The sequence below is a fragment of the Anolis sagrei genome, chromosome 8, assembly GCF_037176765.1.
Source record: "Anolis sagrei isolate rAnoSag1 chromosome 8, rAnoSag1.mat, whole genome shotgun sequence".
NCBI classification, from domain to species: Eukaryota; Metazoa; Chordata; class Lepidosauria; order Squamata; family Dactyloidae; genus Anolis; species Anolis sagrei.
The window spans coordinates 26,280,411-26,296,996 of NC_090028.1; the positions used below are offsets into that span (position 1 = coordinate 26,280,411).

General features: G+C 49.6%; 1 protein-coding gene across 2 annotated transcripts in view; it reads left to right on the forward strand.

Annotated features, from left to right (window-relative positions):
* ZNF469 (zinc finger protein 469) overlaps positions 1-15,555 on the forward strand; it is a 255,965-nt gene extending 240,410 nt beyond the window's left edge. For both annotated transcript variants that reach the window (XM_060787942.2, XM_060787944.2), the window contains one exon: positions 530-15,555. In XM_060787942.2, coding sequence (XP_060643925.2) covers positions 735-12,914 — 12,180 coding nt within the window. In that variant the 5' untranslated portion in view covers positions 530-734 and the 3' untranslated portion in view covers positions 12,915-15,555. The remainder of the gene's footprint in view (positions 1-529) is intronic.
* The last annotated feature ends 1,031 nt before the right edge of the window (positions 15,556-16,586 follow it).

A 16,586-nucleotide genomic window follows, 5' to 3' on the forward strand; every position in this document is an offset into this window, starting at 1 on the left:
TGATGGTCTTTGGCGACCCTCAGGGGTCTTGACTCCCAGGTTGAGACACACTGATCTAGAATGCATTTCTTTTACTTCAATAAATACTTTTGAACCTAAAGTTCTGACTGCAATCCTGTGCCATCCTAAGAATAGAAGCTTATCCTAGTTTCACCACATGTAAGTTTCTGCTGGTTATGAAGTTTACTTCTGGCACTCTGCTATATTTATGGTGGAATCATCCCATAATTCCCAACTCCGATTCCCCAACACTGTCAATGTGAAATAGATGTGGACATGATAAGAATAAAATAAGCATCCCCCTTTTTTCCTGTATTCAAACCCTCTTAGCACCCCTCTGTTTTTAATCTATTCCTTGCCCCTTTTTCTATAATTCACCCCAATGTTATCCCTTTTCCTTGTATTTTATGTAAATTTGCACATGTGGAAATATAATAAAATATTTTTTAAAAGGAAAAAAAAGAATAAAGTCAGCACATCAAAAGCATCCACCTTTCCTTAAAAATATCCTGCCTCTTCTCTTTTGCAGGTCTGACATGGGATTATGAGATGGGCCTTTGCTGTGCTTCAGATGTCCGGACTGCTCCATAGCCGGGATGGATCCAGGGGTTGCCCAGGTGGCTGAAGTCCCTCCTTGCCGCCTGAGGACAATCCGCGATGACGTGGAGCACGGAGACCTTTCATGCTGATGATCCGAGGGGAGCGGGTCCTTTGTAGGCCTGTCCCCTCGCACCATGATGGGAGAGACTCAGCATGCCTTTGCCACCGAAGGTGCCGGGTCCGATGCCCAAGACAAAGAGGTCGCCTTTGAGCCATTCGGCAAGAAAGAAGTGGCCGAATTTGACACCAAGTTGCTGGACGCCGGAGCCGAGAACGGGTCCAGATTTACTAAGGAGAAAGAGTTGCACAATCAAAGGGAAGCGGTGATCCGGCCCCAACAAACGGGCAAAATAGACTTCAAGTCTCTCCAAAACCGGCCTCGTTTTCCCAATGAGGGTCCATGGGGCGCGGTCAAAGGAAGCCCCCAGTCTCCCACCGGAAAGAGCCGAGGGAAGGAGAAGAACAGGCGGTCTGGCAAAGGCGAACGTGGCCACCAGCAGCTTTACCGGCTGACTATCAGTAGTGCCAGGCCCAACCCGACCATCGGCATTGCCTACCCGCAGCAGAAGGTCACTCCACCCAAGAAAGTCGAGGCAGTGGGCCGCGGAGGACACCTTTCGGGGAGCTACCGCTTCCATGTCCCCAGTCTCCCGGAAAGAGATGGGGAGCTCCAACATTCAGAAGAGCTCGGCTTTGCCCGGGGCTTTGCCGACAGCCCCTCAAGCCATATCTCCAGCAACTATACCTCACCTGCCAAGATCCAGGCTCCGGTTGGTGCTCCTCATGAAAACCACGGCACCAACGGGCATTATTTGGAGTTCCAGGGCAATGGGAACAGCGCGTGGTCGCTGGCAGAGAAAAGCCTCCCCGGTACTAGCGGCGGGGTCTTGCCTCCCAAAGTGTGCCCTTTCCCTGATGGTGGCAAAGTGAGCGCCCACTGCCTGGGACCCTTGTCCTTCCAATACCCCTTCCAGACTTTGCACAGTTCGCCCACTGACCCTTTCCAAGGGGAGGCCCGGGCTCAGGACTATGTTGACGTTTCCGTGGTTTCACATGGTGCTTTTGCCTTCCATTCTTCCTCCCGGGACTGGAAAGAGGAGGCTCTGGGCAATGGGGATGGTGTGGCTTTGGAGAGCCGGGCCTACACTGTGTCCGCTGCTCCTCTGCCTCAGTTCCTCCCACCGCAGACTCATGGGCCTTTGCCTAGCTACAAAGGGAGGCATGAACATTCCACTGATCACAACGGTGCTATCTCTCCCCCTGGTGCTATCGACCCCAACCCAAGCACTTTCCCAGAAAACCCAGCCATTTTCCCACCCAGTTTACATATCTCGAGTATGCCAAAGCCCCTTGGGATGAGGCAGCCCTTGTCGAAAGACAGCGTAGCTAGTCCAAGGATACTGGATCCAGGGAGCACTCTGAGAAGGAACACGCCACATGTCTCTCCACCCCAAGTGCACTTTCAGAACAAGGCCTACGGCGACCCAGCCGCAAATGGCGTCGGATCACTGCCTTTTGATAAGAGCCTCCCTACAGCTCTCCAGGCCCACCCCAGGCTCCTGCAGCCGTGGGAGGGGGTCAAAAAGACTTATTCCTCTGTAGAGCCAAGTTCGGCTGTGTACCTGAGCTCTGCAGGTAGTCCTCTTGCCATTGGTTGCCATGAACCAAGGCTCAAGAAGACCTGGCAGCATCTCCAACTCACCTCTGCAATGCCCAGCCAGAACCGAATTGAGCTGTCAAGGAAGCTGGCCAGCCAGAAGTTGCCTTTCCCGACTTCGGAGTGGGGTGGGAAGGGGCAGAAGAGCCCCACGGATTATGCCACCAAAGCTTTACAGAGCGGAGAAGGAGCTGTCATACCCAGGCATGATTTGCTTCCACAGCCATGCAACTCAGCCAATGTGTTTTGCTTCGAAGGGGCAAAGGACGAGTCGCCAGCTGCGTATGGTTCTCGGACCACCAAGTCAATTTTCTTCAGCGTCAGCCAAGGGGTGCCCTCATCTGCTTCCTCTCGGCTGCCTTCTATCCCGGGTTTGGTGTTGCCGCCGTCAGCCTTGGCTGTGTCCCCAAGCGAATCTCCACTCCCGTCGCCCGCACCCAACGCCACCAGCAGCAGCAGCACTTGCTCCTCACTCTCACCGACGTCCAGCAGCCCAAATAGCTTTGAAGAGGGCTTCACGCTGAACCCATCCTCCTTCTTCCACCACCAGTGTGGTGCAAAGGAAGGCAACAAACCCTTTCAAGCCATGGAGCCACCAAGCTCTGCCCCCTTCCCCTTCTCCCCAGAAGCCTCGAAGGATGAGCTCTTTTACAAAAGCGCTTCTGCAGAGGGACATTTCCCCAAGCCCAGCCTGGAGGCTTTCAAAGGCTGCCTGGAGGCCTTTGAGGCCGAGCTGCCTCCGCCGCCATATTCCTCCTCGCATCACCTCCTGGCCAGCTCCCTGAGCAGTGCGAGCCTCGACCAGCTGGATGTCTTCTTGACCTGCAAACAGTGCGACCAAAACTTCAGCAACCTCTCCTCCTTCTTGGAGCACCGGCAGTTCTGCAGTTCGCACACCACCCTCCACCAGAGTCAAGCCAAAGACCCTTCTCGGGGGCTGGAAACTAGGAAGCAACACCATGGGGCCCCGGGGCCCGTAAAACACACCCAAGCTGGCCTAGGTCTGCTGCTGCCTCCGGATCCCCATGCCCAACTGCTTGCCTTAAACAAAGGAGATGATTTCCTGGTGGATGGAGAGGTCAAAGGGGATGCTAAGGATGACCTTCTCAAAGGGAACCAGCTCAGCGGAGTAGCCCCCAACCCTTTGCCACTGAGCGCTTCCGACCTGGAGATCGACGACGCCAAGCTGGACAGTTTGATCACCGAAGCATTGAATGGGCTGGGATACCAATCAGATAACCCTGAAATTGACAGCAGCTTCATCGATGTCTTTGCCGATGAAGAACTGGCTCACGGAGGGACACCTTCCAAGACCAAGGAGGGCTTCTCTTTGGGGCTGAAAGCAAAGCAAGTGGAGGAGAATGGGAAAACCTTGAGCGAGGAAAATGAGAATCATCCTATTGGAGACCCAGGAAAGGGTAAGATATCAGGACATCAAGAACAAAGTGAGGTCTGGTTTCCGATTCATGGAGGGGAAAATCCTGAGTTGGCTTCTGGTAGGTTCATGGACCAAGCAAAGCACCAGACAGAAGATGTTGATGCCCAGTCGAAGATAAGAAGGAAGAACTGCAGCCATTCCTTCGTTGCCAAGAAAGCGGCAGCCAAAGCTGTGCCAGAGGTGAAGCAATCCAAGGCTCGAGGATCTTCTCTGGGGAGTGAATCTGGGCCGGTTGACACTTCCATCACAAAAGAGCTCAAGAAGCAGAAGCAACGGAGCAACACCTGGAGCAAAGAGCTCATCCATAAGATTGTGGAGCAGAAGAACAAGCTCCACAAACTGCACACAAAGAGCAGCAAAGTCACATCTCTTCCCTGTGTACCTGATCACATGCTTCCAGAAGCCAAGAACAGTAAGTTTGTTGAGTACGAATACATCTCAGAGTCAGACGAGGAAAGAGTGGAATACGCCAAACGACACTGCAGGAGGAAGCTGGGCTCCAGATTGAAGGGCAGGCTGAGAAGCAGCTTCAGCCGGAAGCGGCAAGGGAGAGGAGGAAGGGAGATGGAGAAGGAGCCTGTGTGGAGATGTGGACTGAAAAGAGACAGGGGAGAAGATCCGCAAAGGGCCTCAAGCAAGGAGCCTGGAAAGGCAGAGCATGGCATGGATAGAGCCAGGAGGAGGAGCAGCCGGTCTTCCTCAAGCAGCTGCCAGGCCACCAGTTTGACCAGCGAAACCAGCGACAGCCCCAAAAGCACAGAGAAGGCAGATTCAGACACAGAAAATGAACAGCAAAAGAGGGTCCTGCAGAATTCCAAGCAGAGAAAACTGTTGGATGTTCCAGAGAAAGAAGCAATAGGAAGAAGCCGTAGGATGTCCACTGACTTGTCCAGAGACTTAGAAAGTGTTGACTCTCCCAAGGTTCAGCTGGCAGATGTCAAGGCGTACCAAAGGGATGTTTCAGCCCTTGCTCTAAATGGAGAGGAAGGCCTGCTCCAGATGGCTTCCAGCAAGGCCATCCATGGCAAGGGCTCAGCAATGCCTTTCAGTCCCGAAGCTACAGAACAATGCCTCAAGGGCACCAGACATGACAGTGATGAGCCAATGCGGAAAGACAGGGAGCAATGCAGGCTACAAGGAGCTCCTCACTGCCCTCCATTCACTGCCTATAATGGAGAGACGTTGAAATATCAGACAGAAGAATTCCTCAACCCATCCTCCATTGGGACCCAAAGCCTCCCCAATGAGGAGAATGCCAGCTATGAGCAAGTAGACGTGAAGTGTTTGAAGAAACAGGAGTTCATTGCTTCCATTGGATGTTTCAGTGGCAATTCCTGTGATGCAGGGACAGTTGAAAAAGGAAGGCCAAAGATGCTTGTTGATGCTGCTGAAAAGTTTTATGGCTGCAAAGAATTGCCTGGTAGCTATGAGTCCTCAGGTCTCTTTTCGCCACCTCCTGCCGCTGAATCGTCCCAGAACGGCAATGCATATTTCTGCCATGAAGACATTGCATTCAAGCAGAAACACCATGAGATCCTGCCTTATGAAGTAGAGAATGAAGAAGGAAAGATGTCTTCTCCTCTAAACTTTGATTCTTCTTCGGTGTTTGTTGCCGAGTTTGACACCACCTTATATGATGGCATGGCATCAAGCAAGGACAGTTATGTCCCCTTTGAATGTGCCGGCCACCCTCTGGGCAAAATTGACCAGCACTATCCCTCCTTCCTGCATGAAAAGGACTGGAGTTTGATGGAGGACATATCCCCCGTTTTGCCGGAAGAAATCACCCCATTTCATGGCCTCTCTGTTGAAAAGCCCATTGCAAAGCAGTATCTCAGTGAGATCCACCAAACACCTTTGCCTGAAAGGATTATGGATTACAACATCGTGCCATTCATGAGCAGCATCTCAGATGATGAGCTGGAGATCAAAAGATTAGTTACAGAGCTGGAAAGTCAGCTGCAAACAAGTAAACTTCACATGGAGGAGGCGTCTAGAGAAGGACCTGAAATCTCCAAAGACCATCCTGGCACAGAACGGAGTGAAGCTGACCACCAGTTTTTACCCCTGACGTTGGACCAGGAGAGTGATGACAAGGGGCTGTTCCTGACGGAAGATGGGTTTGGGAGTGCGAACCTTGTTCCTGCAAAAAGCTGTGGCTGTGAAACTTCTGAAAGCGAGAAAACATTACTTTCCTCTTTCGATGGCAAATATGGGAGCCATGCAAACCCATGGGATCATCCAGTGCCATTTGGTCCTTTGCACTTGGCACCATCTGCTCCAGAGCTGATTTTGGTGGAGCCCCTGAACACCAAAAGAGACCGAGATAAAACCCATGAAGATCTAAAGGATGGTGAAATCTCTGTGGGAAATGGCTTTCAGGATTTAAGGGATACGTCTGGCCAAATCTTGCTGGATTCATCCCTCCCAGGCATAGCCATGGAGGTCCCAAGCTACACAAGTCACTTGATGCAAAGCCCTGACACGTTCTTCCCTAAAGCTCTGGTGACTTCGCCACCAAGGACAGAGGCTTTTCCAGAACTGCTGCCAAAGGAGGAAGCATTCAATAGCATTGCCAAGTTGGAATCATACCAGCTTCCAGGTTCGAAATCAGAATCTGAGCTAGAGGTCATGGAGGCCAAAGGTGACTTGTCTTCCGGAGTCCAAAGCATCGATGAATCAGATGAAACTGGGCCTTCCTTTCCCAAATCCAACTCACCCAAAATGCGAGACATCACAGCATGCTTCCAAAAGAGTCAGGATGATTCTGTGCTTCCAGAAAAAGCAACAGAGAGTGAAAACCAAAGTGTTTGCCAGTCTCCAGCTGTGCCCGACATAGCCAATGATGGGGAAAACTCGACTTTTGAAGCACTGGCTCATTCCAAGGAGACAAATAGGAAAATAGAAGAATATGAGCCAGCTTTGCAAGAAAAGGCAGATAATCCGCTGCAGCAGCTGCAGTTGTTTGTGGCCCGAACAGTAAAAAACAACGAGGAAGACCTGCTTGCACCCTGTTTCTCCATCCTCAGTTCAACCACCCACCTGCTTCCAAGCACCTACATCCAAGCAAGACAGAAAGAGGAATTGCAAGACAACTTGCAAAGTGAAGACGTAACCGGAAGCCCTATGGTGGACAAAAGGAAGAGGTCACTGGGAGAAGAACCAGAGAGTGTCACCAAGGGACCGGATCCACCTGAACTTGTTTGGGAACAAGGCAAGCTAATGGGGCATTTGGACCAAAGAATTTCCTATGCAACCACCAAAGCTGTGACACAGAGCCCTGGATGTGATTTTGCAGAGGGAGAGCTGGAGCAGAAGGAACGGCACTTCGAAGATGAGCGTTCAGAGGAAGGTGACATCAATACCTGCACAGATGGCGTTTCCCCGGAGCACAATAACCTTTCGCCACTCGGCAACCGAGGGGTAACCTCATCACTCATGGATGAGGGAAAACAAGGGGGTCGGGTTACTGGTGAGATGGAGGAAGATCCGGAAAAAGCAACCTTGGCATTTAGGAACCACAAAAGCCCTGGATCTTTGGAGAAAGAAACAACAGACTGTGCTTTGACGGCTATGCTCACTGTGCACAGCCCTTCTTGGGACAAAGGCTGCAGCGAGGGTCAAGGGAACACCTGCCAGGCAGAAAACAATGGAGAGGAGCCTCCAGAAGGACAGCTGACGACGGAACTTCCTGAGTTTGAGGACACTGGTCTCCAGCATGGGACCAAATTCTGCTCAGGAAGCACCCCAGTTTTAGCAGAAGACCATAGCCTGAAGAAGAAGCATGCCATCCCCTTTGGGAATACATGCCTGAATTGTTTCTCCTCCACTGCTGGCCTTATGGATCCAAAGGACTTGCAAAGAAATAATATGGAAAGCATGGCATCCAATGAGGTTGAAATGCCACCATCTGAAGAACTTCACAGCAAGATTCTTGCATGCAGGTACTCCCCTCATACTGAGAAAACTCTTGCTGGGGATCCTGTGCAGAGGGAACAAAGTGGAGTTCCACCATTCACTACTGAGCATTATGGGACCACTTCACCTCAGGCATTGCAGCCATGCCATGTGAAAGATACAACCTTGGACTCGCCTGGATCTCAGAAGGGCACCACCATGCCTTTGGTTTCATCTCCAAGCTCCATTGATCTGGCTTCTCTCATAGAAACCGAAAGAGCCATGGAACTACACATGGACCACTACAAGCCATCCAATGTGCTGCCTTTGAAAAATAAGGATCTCCCTTGTTCAGAAGAGGAACCAAATTGCCAAGAAGATTGCGAGACATGCCCTTTGAGGGATGCCATCATTCCTTTGCAGGCTTCATCCCATCAAGTCATTGCATTTGGTCAGTCTCCATTCAAGGCTGATTCTGCTCTGCCTGTGGACTCAAGGCCTAAGGAAAATACAGAGTCCATATTGAAACCCCAAGAAGAAAAGGAGGATGAAATCTATTTGCAGGCAGATCAAACTCAGTTGGAAGTCAGCAAGGCTGATATCCAAGAGATGTCAATAGTCCACATTCCAGAAACAACTAACAAAGATGGGAGTCATTTTAATGATGGCCAGATTTTAGAGACAGAAAAGAACATTTCACAGAATGGTTTGCGAGGCATAGACAGTGGAGGTCATGATTTGGAGAAGGAAGATGATAAACAAACTGAGAATGCAGTAGAGCCTTCTGGCTTTGTGGAGCAAGAAAAGCACCAGAGAGGAAGGCTAGGAGATATTTCTAAGACTGGGACAGAGACAACAAAGAAAGGAAAAGGCTCATCAGCGATCTGCGATATTTGTTCTGTCTCTTTTAGGTCCAAAACTGGCTTGATGAGACACAAAACTGTGAAGCACCTGAGTAAAACGGAGGGTGCCTTGTTGCCAGCTCCTGTTCCTTTGGAAAAAGAATTAAAAATGAGCAAGAAAAACAGAAGGCTCTCCATCAAAGAGAAAGCATGCGACTCTCCCACTGCAAAAGCAGCCGCTGGTCAGCCTTTCCCAAAGTCCTACAGGAATCAAAGATGGAAACCCAAGAGAGAGACCCAAGGGGTTGTTGTTAACAAAGGCCTCGGTGACCTCAATGGGGCTTCATCAGGCTCGACTTGTGAACTCCAGAATACAGGTAGTCCCAGTAAAGAAAGAGAAGGTGAACTGGACCCCAGAAAAGAAGCAAATGCAGGAGAAAAAGAAAGAGAAGCAATAATGGAAAAGCAAGAAAGTTTTTCTGGGGAGAAAGTAAAGGGGAAGGCAAGGAAAGTCAAAGCAAAAGGACTTACAAACCAAAAGACATTGACTCAAAATTCCCAACTGGAGATAGAAATCCCAGCACTTGGATCTGATGTGGTTCCCAGCACCACTGACCTTATTTTGACTGCTTCCACCATCAAGGAAGACCTGGAAGACAGTCCCATCTCCACAGAGCAGTCCACTTCCCTGCCTTGTCCTTCAAGAGTCAAGGAATTGGAAGATGTTGAGGAAAGGACATCTTCTGTCAAAGAAACAATGGAGGAGAACCTTTTTCAGGGTGTGGAGAACACAAAAAAACAGGCAAAAGATCCAGATGGGAAAGAGTGTGTGGAGGAGAGTTGTCAATCTGGGTCCACTAAAGAATCTGAGGAAGAGTCCAGTCCTAGTGAAGGCACAAATGGGAAAGAACTTGAAATGAAGGAGAACCTTTTGGAGGAGATGATAGACAGGAATCCAAATAGTCCTTTGGGACGTGCACTCAAGGGACCACAACAGCCCTGTCAGGTTGGAGCAACTGAGAAGAACTTTCTCAAAGAAGCGTCCGGTGCTGGAGCTCCTTGTTTGGAAGATCCTCAGCCTTGGAGCACAGAAGAGTTTCCACCAAAGAACGAGTCTCAGGACAGGAGCAGCGTGGGGCCAGACCTTTTTGATGATGACTTCACGTTTTCGCAGCTTTTCCCCAGGCATGACCAGTTTGCTCACAGAAAGTGCCGACGGGTGTATGGAAAGAGGATCAAGAAACCCAAACCCATTGCAGAGGTGACCACCAGGCCAGAAGGGACGATGGACCTCTTTTCCATTCGGATGGCTTCGGATCTTGGAGAAACCAGTTCTTTTTGTGTCACCAGGGAGGATCCATGTGAGTATGACTCCATCTACATCGATGATGCCTTGATGCTCAACGTGTGTCACAGTAGCAAACCAATGATAAGTGATATCACATCTGGATCAACCAAAAGAATGGCTGGACTAAGGGATGAAGTCACAGAGTTGGAGAATGGTGGGATGCTAAGCCTTCTGTGTCAGAAGAGCCCAACAAGTGATCTTCCAAGCTTGGGGAGCTGGACCAGTCTGGAGAAGAAGGGAGACAATGTTCCTGCTGATGAATCATCCCTCAACCCATCCATGGAGCTCACTGATGGACACTTAACTGTTGGAGACAGTCCAGAACCTCCCAATCTTGAGGAAGAACCCTATGAAACCAGAATAAATGAAAACCCATGCTCCCCTGTATTGCACACCATCGATATGGAGACACCAAACACTAAATATGAGATGAGGGAGATGTGCTTCTACAGTGTTGGGGAAGATCATCATAGTTGCACAGATGACGAATGCACCTTAGGGTCTAAGCCAGCCTCAGTCCTCCAAGGTAGGCCCAGCAAAAATAAGCTAGAAGAAGGTAAGCAGGGGAAAAGTCGCAGCGACTTGAACCTCAAGTCAAAAGATAAGCAGTACAAGTGCAAGGTCTGCTTCCAGTGGTTCCTGACATTAGGAGAGCTGGACTTCCACAAGCTCAGCCACAACCCTTCCCCGCCACCAACCTGCTACATGTGCGTCCAGAGGAAGTTCAGCTCCAGGGAGCAGCTGAGGGACCATTTGAAGGAGAAGCATGCCAAGAACAAGGCTGGCCTGTGGGCCTGTGGGATGTGCCTGAAGGAGATCTCCGACGTCTGGATGTACAACGAACATCTCAGAGAGCACGCCACTCAGTTTGCCCGGAAGGGCCAAGCTCAGAAGTCGGTCTTGGGATTGCCCGACTGCTTTGGTGAAGAGGACCCTGCCGTTGCCCAGTTCTTGAACTCCATCATGTGCCGGAAGCCCAGCAAGGCCTCCAAGAACCCAGAAGTCCAGATTTGCAAGGAGAGGAAAGGCCCCAAGGAGCCCATGGGGCAAGAAGCAACAACGGTCAACAAGGACTCCCTGGAAATCCCATGCAGAACGAAGCCACCAGTTGCCTCCCCCAAAGCACCCACGGCCCCTTCTCCCAACCCTGCCCCTAAAGTGGAGGTGACTCCGAAGCTGGCCCCCATGCACCCCGAATGCAAGGACCCCTCTCGGGACTGCCATCACTGCGGGAAGCAGTTCCCCAAGCCCTTCAAGCTCCAGCGGCACCTGGTGGTTCACAGCTTGCAGAAGATCTACCTGTGCCACAAGTGTCCCATGTTCTACCAGGAGACCAAAGAGCTCCGGAGCCATCTCAGCCAGGAGCATGGGGCGGCGGAGGAGGCGGACATCAAGCACACCACACTCTATGCCTGCGAGCTCTGTGCCGACGTCATGCACGTCATCAAGAAGTCCTTCATCTGCAGCACCTGCAACTACACCTTCTCCAAGAAGGAGCAGTATGACCGGCACATGGAGAAACACCTAGTGGGCAGCAGCAGGACATTCCGGTTCCGAGGAGTGATGCGGCCAGGGGCCTTGGCGAAGGAGGGGAACAAGGCCGCGAAAGAGGAGGCACCCCACAAGGAAGAGGTTCCACTGGCCAAAAAGAAGAAGGTGGGCCACCATAACAGCTCACTTGCACCTGGCTCACCCTCGCATTGCACCCAAGATCTCCAACTGGAAGGTGAAACTCTACTGCCTCTTGGACCTCTTAGTAGGCATCACTCCACAACAACATCTCCACCTGAGACATCAATGAAAACAGAAGGCCTCTTGGGCAATTTTTCCAACCTCTTGACTGAAACAAAGAAGTTCCTCTTTGAGGATCTGCCTCCTGATGCTTCTCTTGTGTCCCAGGATGAACTAAGCAACCCAGAAGGGCTTGGACATGCCTCTTCACTTTCTGAAGGACAGCAGTCCAAAGTAGACACTGTCACAGATGATCTCTCTCCTGCCTTTGAGTCTTCTGATGCAGTTTGTCTTGATCTCACAAGCTCAGCCCAAAAGAAAACAGCAGCAGCACAAAAGCTATCTCATCCCACTGAAAAGCACACCAAAGAACCAGCAGAAAAAACCACCTTTAATGCAGAAGATGCCATGGAGATTTGGGAGAACCTGCATGGAGAAGGCCCCTCTGTAAGCAAAAAGGCAACTGCATTTTCTCCTGCTTTAGAGAGCAAGAAGGAGCCTAAAACAAGGTGTCATGTCAGCCTGAACCCCAGTGAAGCAAAACCTCAGGAAAGTGTTGTCAAGCCACATTTATTTGAAGCTACCTTCCAAGCATTGCCTCTGAAGGACAAGATAGCATCACCTGTCCAAAACCAGAGTCCTTCAAAAAAGGTCCCACTAGGTGAGAATCCATCCAGTGTGCAGTGTCCCCTGGATGAGGAAGATGAGGGTAAGAAACCCCCATATCTTAAAGACAAAGCTACAAGAGATATCTCTGCCGCTTACTCAAGGGACAATTGCTCCAGTGTTGGCATGAAAGAGGCAGGGAACAAGGTTGTCCGAAGCGAGGTGGGCAAACTCGGCCACTCTGACTTGGGCAAATGTCAGGAAAGACTGGCAAAACCTCACCCCAAGAAGCGGAAAGACCATAAGGCCATGCACAAGGCCGGCTCTCGGGAGAACATCGAAGGCGATGGTGGGAAAAAGAAGAAAGCACGGACCCAGGACAATGGTGGTGGAGATGGTGACCTCAAAAGGCCTGAGTGGCCAAATGGCGAAGGCTTGGCCTTGACTTCCCGACGGGGGGATGCCCATTGCAACAAACTGTCCTCTAAGTTGAAGATGTCCATAGCAGGTGGCGGGCAGCTCAAGAAGACGGTGCTGGAGCCCTGCTTCCCAAAGAAGGCCAATGGAGACGTGAAGCGGAAGAAGGACATCCTGGGCAGCAAAGCTTTCCACCCGCTGTTGGGCAAGGAGCCCTCGGGCCACCATTTCCACCGGCAGAGAGCTATCCAAGGTGCTAAGCTGTCTGACTCTCACAATTACCGGACGGCGGAATCCCAGAACAATCTCCTAAGCCAACTGTTTGGGCAGAAATTAACTAGCTTTAAAATTCCTTTAAGAAGAGATCCTTCTGAGTAATTTATGAAAGTGACTTATGGTGATCCTTTCGCTGCTTTCATGGGGGTTTTGCAAGAGAGTCCGCAAATTATCAAAGCCTTAAATTCGTTTGTCTTCGCGTCGTTTCCCTCTGTCTAGCTTAAAACGGACTTGCACTGCCGCCTCTGAAATAGTTTTTTTTTCCTTTTCCCTTTTTTGCTTTTGTGTCGTACTAATCTACTTTAATTCACCTGATTTATCATGCAAATGCGGGAACTTTGATGTTGCGGATGATTTCCATGAACTCAAAGCTGTAATCGCTTTGGGCAGAGCGAAGGCGTCAAGAGGGAAGGCTTTCATGGGAGAAGTGCTGAGGTTAGATGGAGACGCACAAATCCCGGTCCCCTCCTTCTTCCTTTTTTTTTGCAAACTGCGTCTCTGTTATCTTTGTACAAAGTACTTGAAGAGATCAGTTTCATTCCAGAGACGTCTTATTCATAAGGTGCAGCACACTGTAGAAAGCATTCCTTCCCCCCTTTTTTTCTTTAATTCCCCCTCTTTTTGAAGATTTTGCACAAATAATCCTGGACGATTTCATTTAATTGGGAAGCGGCCTAAGACATGGTACAATTTTAGGTGGAGGGGGGAATTAAATTAAAGAGCAAGCCACGGTTTTCCCCCCTTGTGCGGAAAGCGATCGCCTTTTATTATTTAGACCACTGTAGAGAGGGATTGTGATGTTTATTTTATATAGAAAGAGAGAGAGAGAGATCTATGTGCTCCCTTTCCTCTAACTTGGCTAAACTGCACCTTGAAGATTAATAACATTGCTTCTTCTTGTTGTTTTAATTGTTAATGTGTTTGTATTTTCCATTGAGAAAACTGTGCCAACTTACGAGGGGCTTGATTAAAGATTTCCCCAGACCCACTTCCTGTGGACTGAGAGCAATAAAACTTGGCCCAGTTCTTCTCTCCATGGGTGCCACCTCGGGACACACACTTCTCCCATCTTTTGAAGCAACGGTCAACACCTCGCTTGTAGAAGTCGACACATTGCTCCAAAAGCCACGTTGTGACTTTGGAAACCAGAGTCTCATCACCTGATAAATGCTTGCCCTTCAATAATAACTTCCTTGTTGGAAAGAGGTGGAAGACCAGTGGTGTGAGGTTGGGTGGGATGCAGGAGAATGTCAAAGCCAAAAAAGCATGCTTCTTCCATTTGGGCAATGTGAGTTGTGAATTGATGCATTGTCTTGCAGAAGGCAGACACCTTTGGGGAGCATGCTGCATTGTCTCTTGGTTTTGATGGCCTCCTGCAATTTTGGCAGCACTGAAGCCTAGTATGCGCCAGTGATTGTGGTCCCCTATGCTAGGAAATCTATCAATCCTACTCCGTGCTGGTCCTGTGAGCATGACCTTGCCTGCCGAGAGTTGGGCACGTGCCTTCTTTGGAGGCGGTGAGTCAGGATGCTTCCATTTCATCCACTGGACTTTAGTCTCAGGATCAGAGTGATGGACCCAGCTTTCACCCTGTGCAATCAGTCTGTTGAAAAAGTCCTCCTGGTTTCCGTGACACATCATTGTCGAGAGAGCCTGAGAGGGTTTGACTCGTTCCTGCCTCTGGAAAGGTGTGAGCAGCCGGAGGACCCAGCGAGCAGATACCTTATGCATGTGAAGATGCTCTTGGGTGATTTTTTTTCCACAGACCCCACATTTTGACATTTTGGCCTAGGTGGTGAATGGTTATGCGCTGATTTTCCAAAATGGCGACTTCCACTTGCTGGATGGTATGTTGATCAATAGTAGAGTGGGGTGGCCCTGGAGTTGGAGCTGTTTGCACTGAAGTCCGACCACATTGGAATGGACGATGCCACTTCTTGACTCCATCATATGATGGGGAATCATCCCCATAAATCTCTTTCATCTTATCGAACGTCTCCTTTGGTGTGTGGCCTTTCAAGGAAAGGGACTTGAGGACTGCTCTGTCTTTCACTGGGTCCATTCTCAAACCTCACACCACTTCAGCACCTGTAATAAAATCAAGACCGTTATCTATTCTGAGTTGCAAATTGGCACGCAAGCTATAGAGATTTCTATCATTCCACATGTACAGTTTCAGTGTCCTGTGATAAATAGAAGTGGGTCAGGGGAAATCTTTAATGAACGCCACTCGTACCACCCCTCCAGACAGTACTGTGTTCCAAAGAGCTGTAATATATTATTTTGTAAAACCGACAGCGACAACAACTCAAAAACCTTACGACTCTTACTGTATTTGAAGTAGACCTGGTACGGGCTTTTTACCCTTCTGCAGTTAACTGGTGCTATTTTTATTTTCGTAAATGTGAATGGAAACATGTGTACACTCACAACACACAAAAAGGAGTTGCAAAGGGGAGACCGAGTGAATATTTTGCATGGAGAAACAAAAAACCTAGTGGGTTTTTTGTTTGAGGTCTTGGACAGAGGTGACATCTTGAATCTCAGGTGCAAAAAAAAAAAATTACAAGGAAGATTCGGAGGCAAAATCGGCCATGGTTTTCCAAAGCCCCGGGGAAGGAAGAGGACAATGCACTGAAGGGGAGAAAGGGGCATGCGCTGAGTTTGTTTGTGCCGTGTGTGTGTCTTGCAAAACAATATTGTTTTGTGTGTTCAGATTTTTTATTATTAAAAAAAGGAATTAAATGGCTTTATCATTCTAAAGACGGACCTTGAGAATTCCTTGTGTACAGATATCAAGTAACACTGGTGTATACACTTGCCATTGCCACTGTCCTTCTGCTTGTATCCCTTCTTTCTCTTTCTCTTTCCCTCATATCCCTTCCCCTCTCTTTTTTCTTCCTTTCTTCTCTCCTTTTTCTTTCTTACCCACCCAGCAACAGCCAACCCAGGGACCTCCCAGAGGGCCACTTTACCTAGCAACAGACCTTCACCTGGCAACAGACAATCCAGTGAAATCACAGAGGGCCACATCACCTTGTAACAGTCTTTCACCTAGCAACAGCTAACCCAGTGACACCACAGAGGGCCACTTCACCTAGCAACAGACAATGTAGTGACATCACAGAGGGGCACTTCACCTCTCAACAGCCAAATATTCACCTAGCAACAGCCAGTGCAGTGACATCACAGAGGGCCACTTCACCTCTCAACAGCCAAATATTCACCTAGCAACAGCCAATGCAGTGACATCACAGAGGGCCACTTCACCTCTCAACAGCCAAATATTCACCTAGCAATAGCCAATGCAGTGACCTCCCAAAGGGCCACTTCACCTTGCAACCAATCCTTCACCTAGCAACAGACAGTCCAGTGAAATCAGAGGGCCACTTCACCTAGCGACAAACCTTCACCTAGCGACAGCCAACCCAGTGACATCACAGAGGGCCACTTCACCTATCAACAGTCAACCCAGTGACCTCCAATAGGACCACTTCACCTAGCAGCCAACCTTTCACCTAGCAACAGCCAATCCAGTGGCACCACAGAGGGCCACTTCACCTCTCAGTAGCCAATCCTTCACCTAACAACAGCCAATCCAGTGACCTCACAGAGGGCAACATCATCTCTCAACAACCAATATTTTGCCTAACAATAACAAATCCAGATTCATCATAGAGGGCTACTTCACCTCTCAATAGCCTTTGTTGTACAGACACATACAAAAAACACATACAGACTTTGACGTTTATATAGAGGGGTGCAAGTGCATTC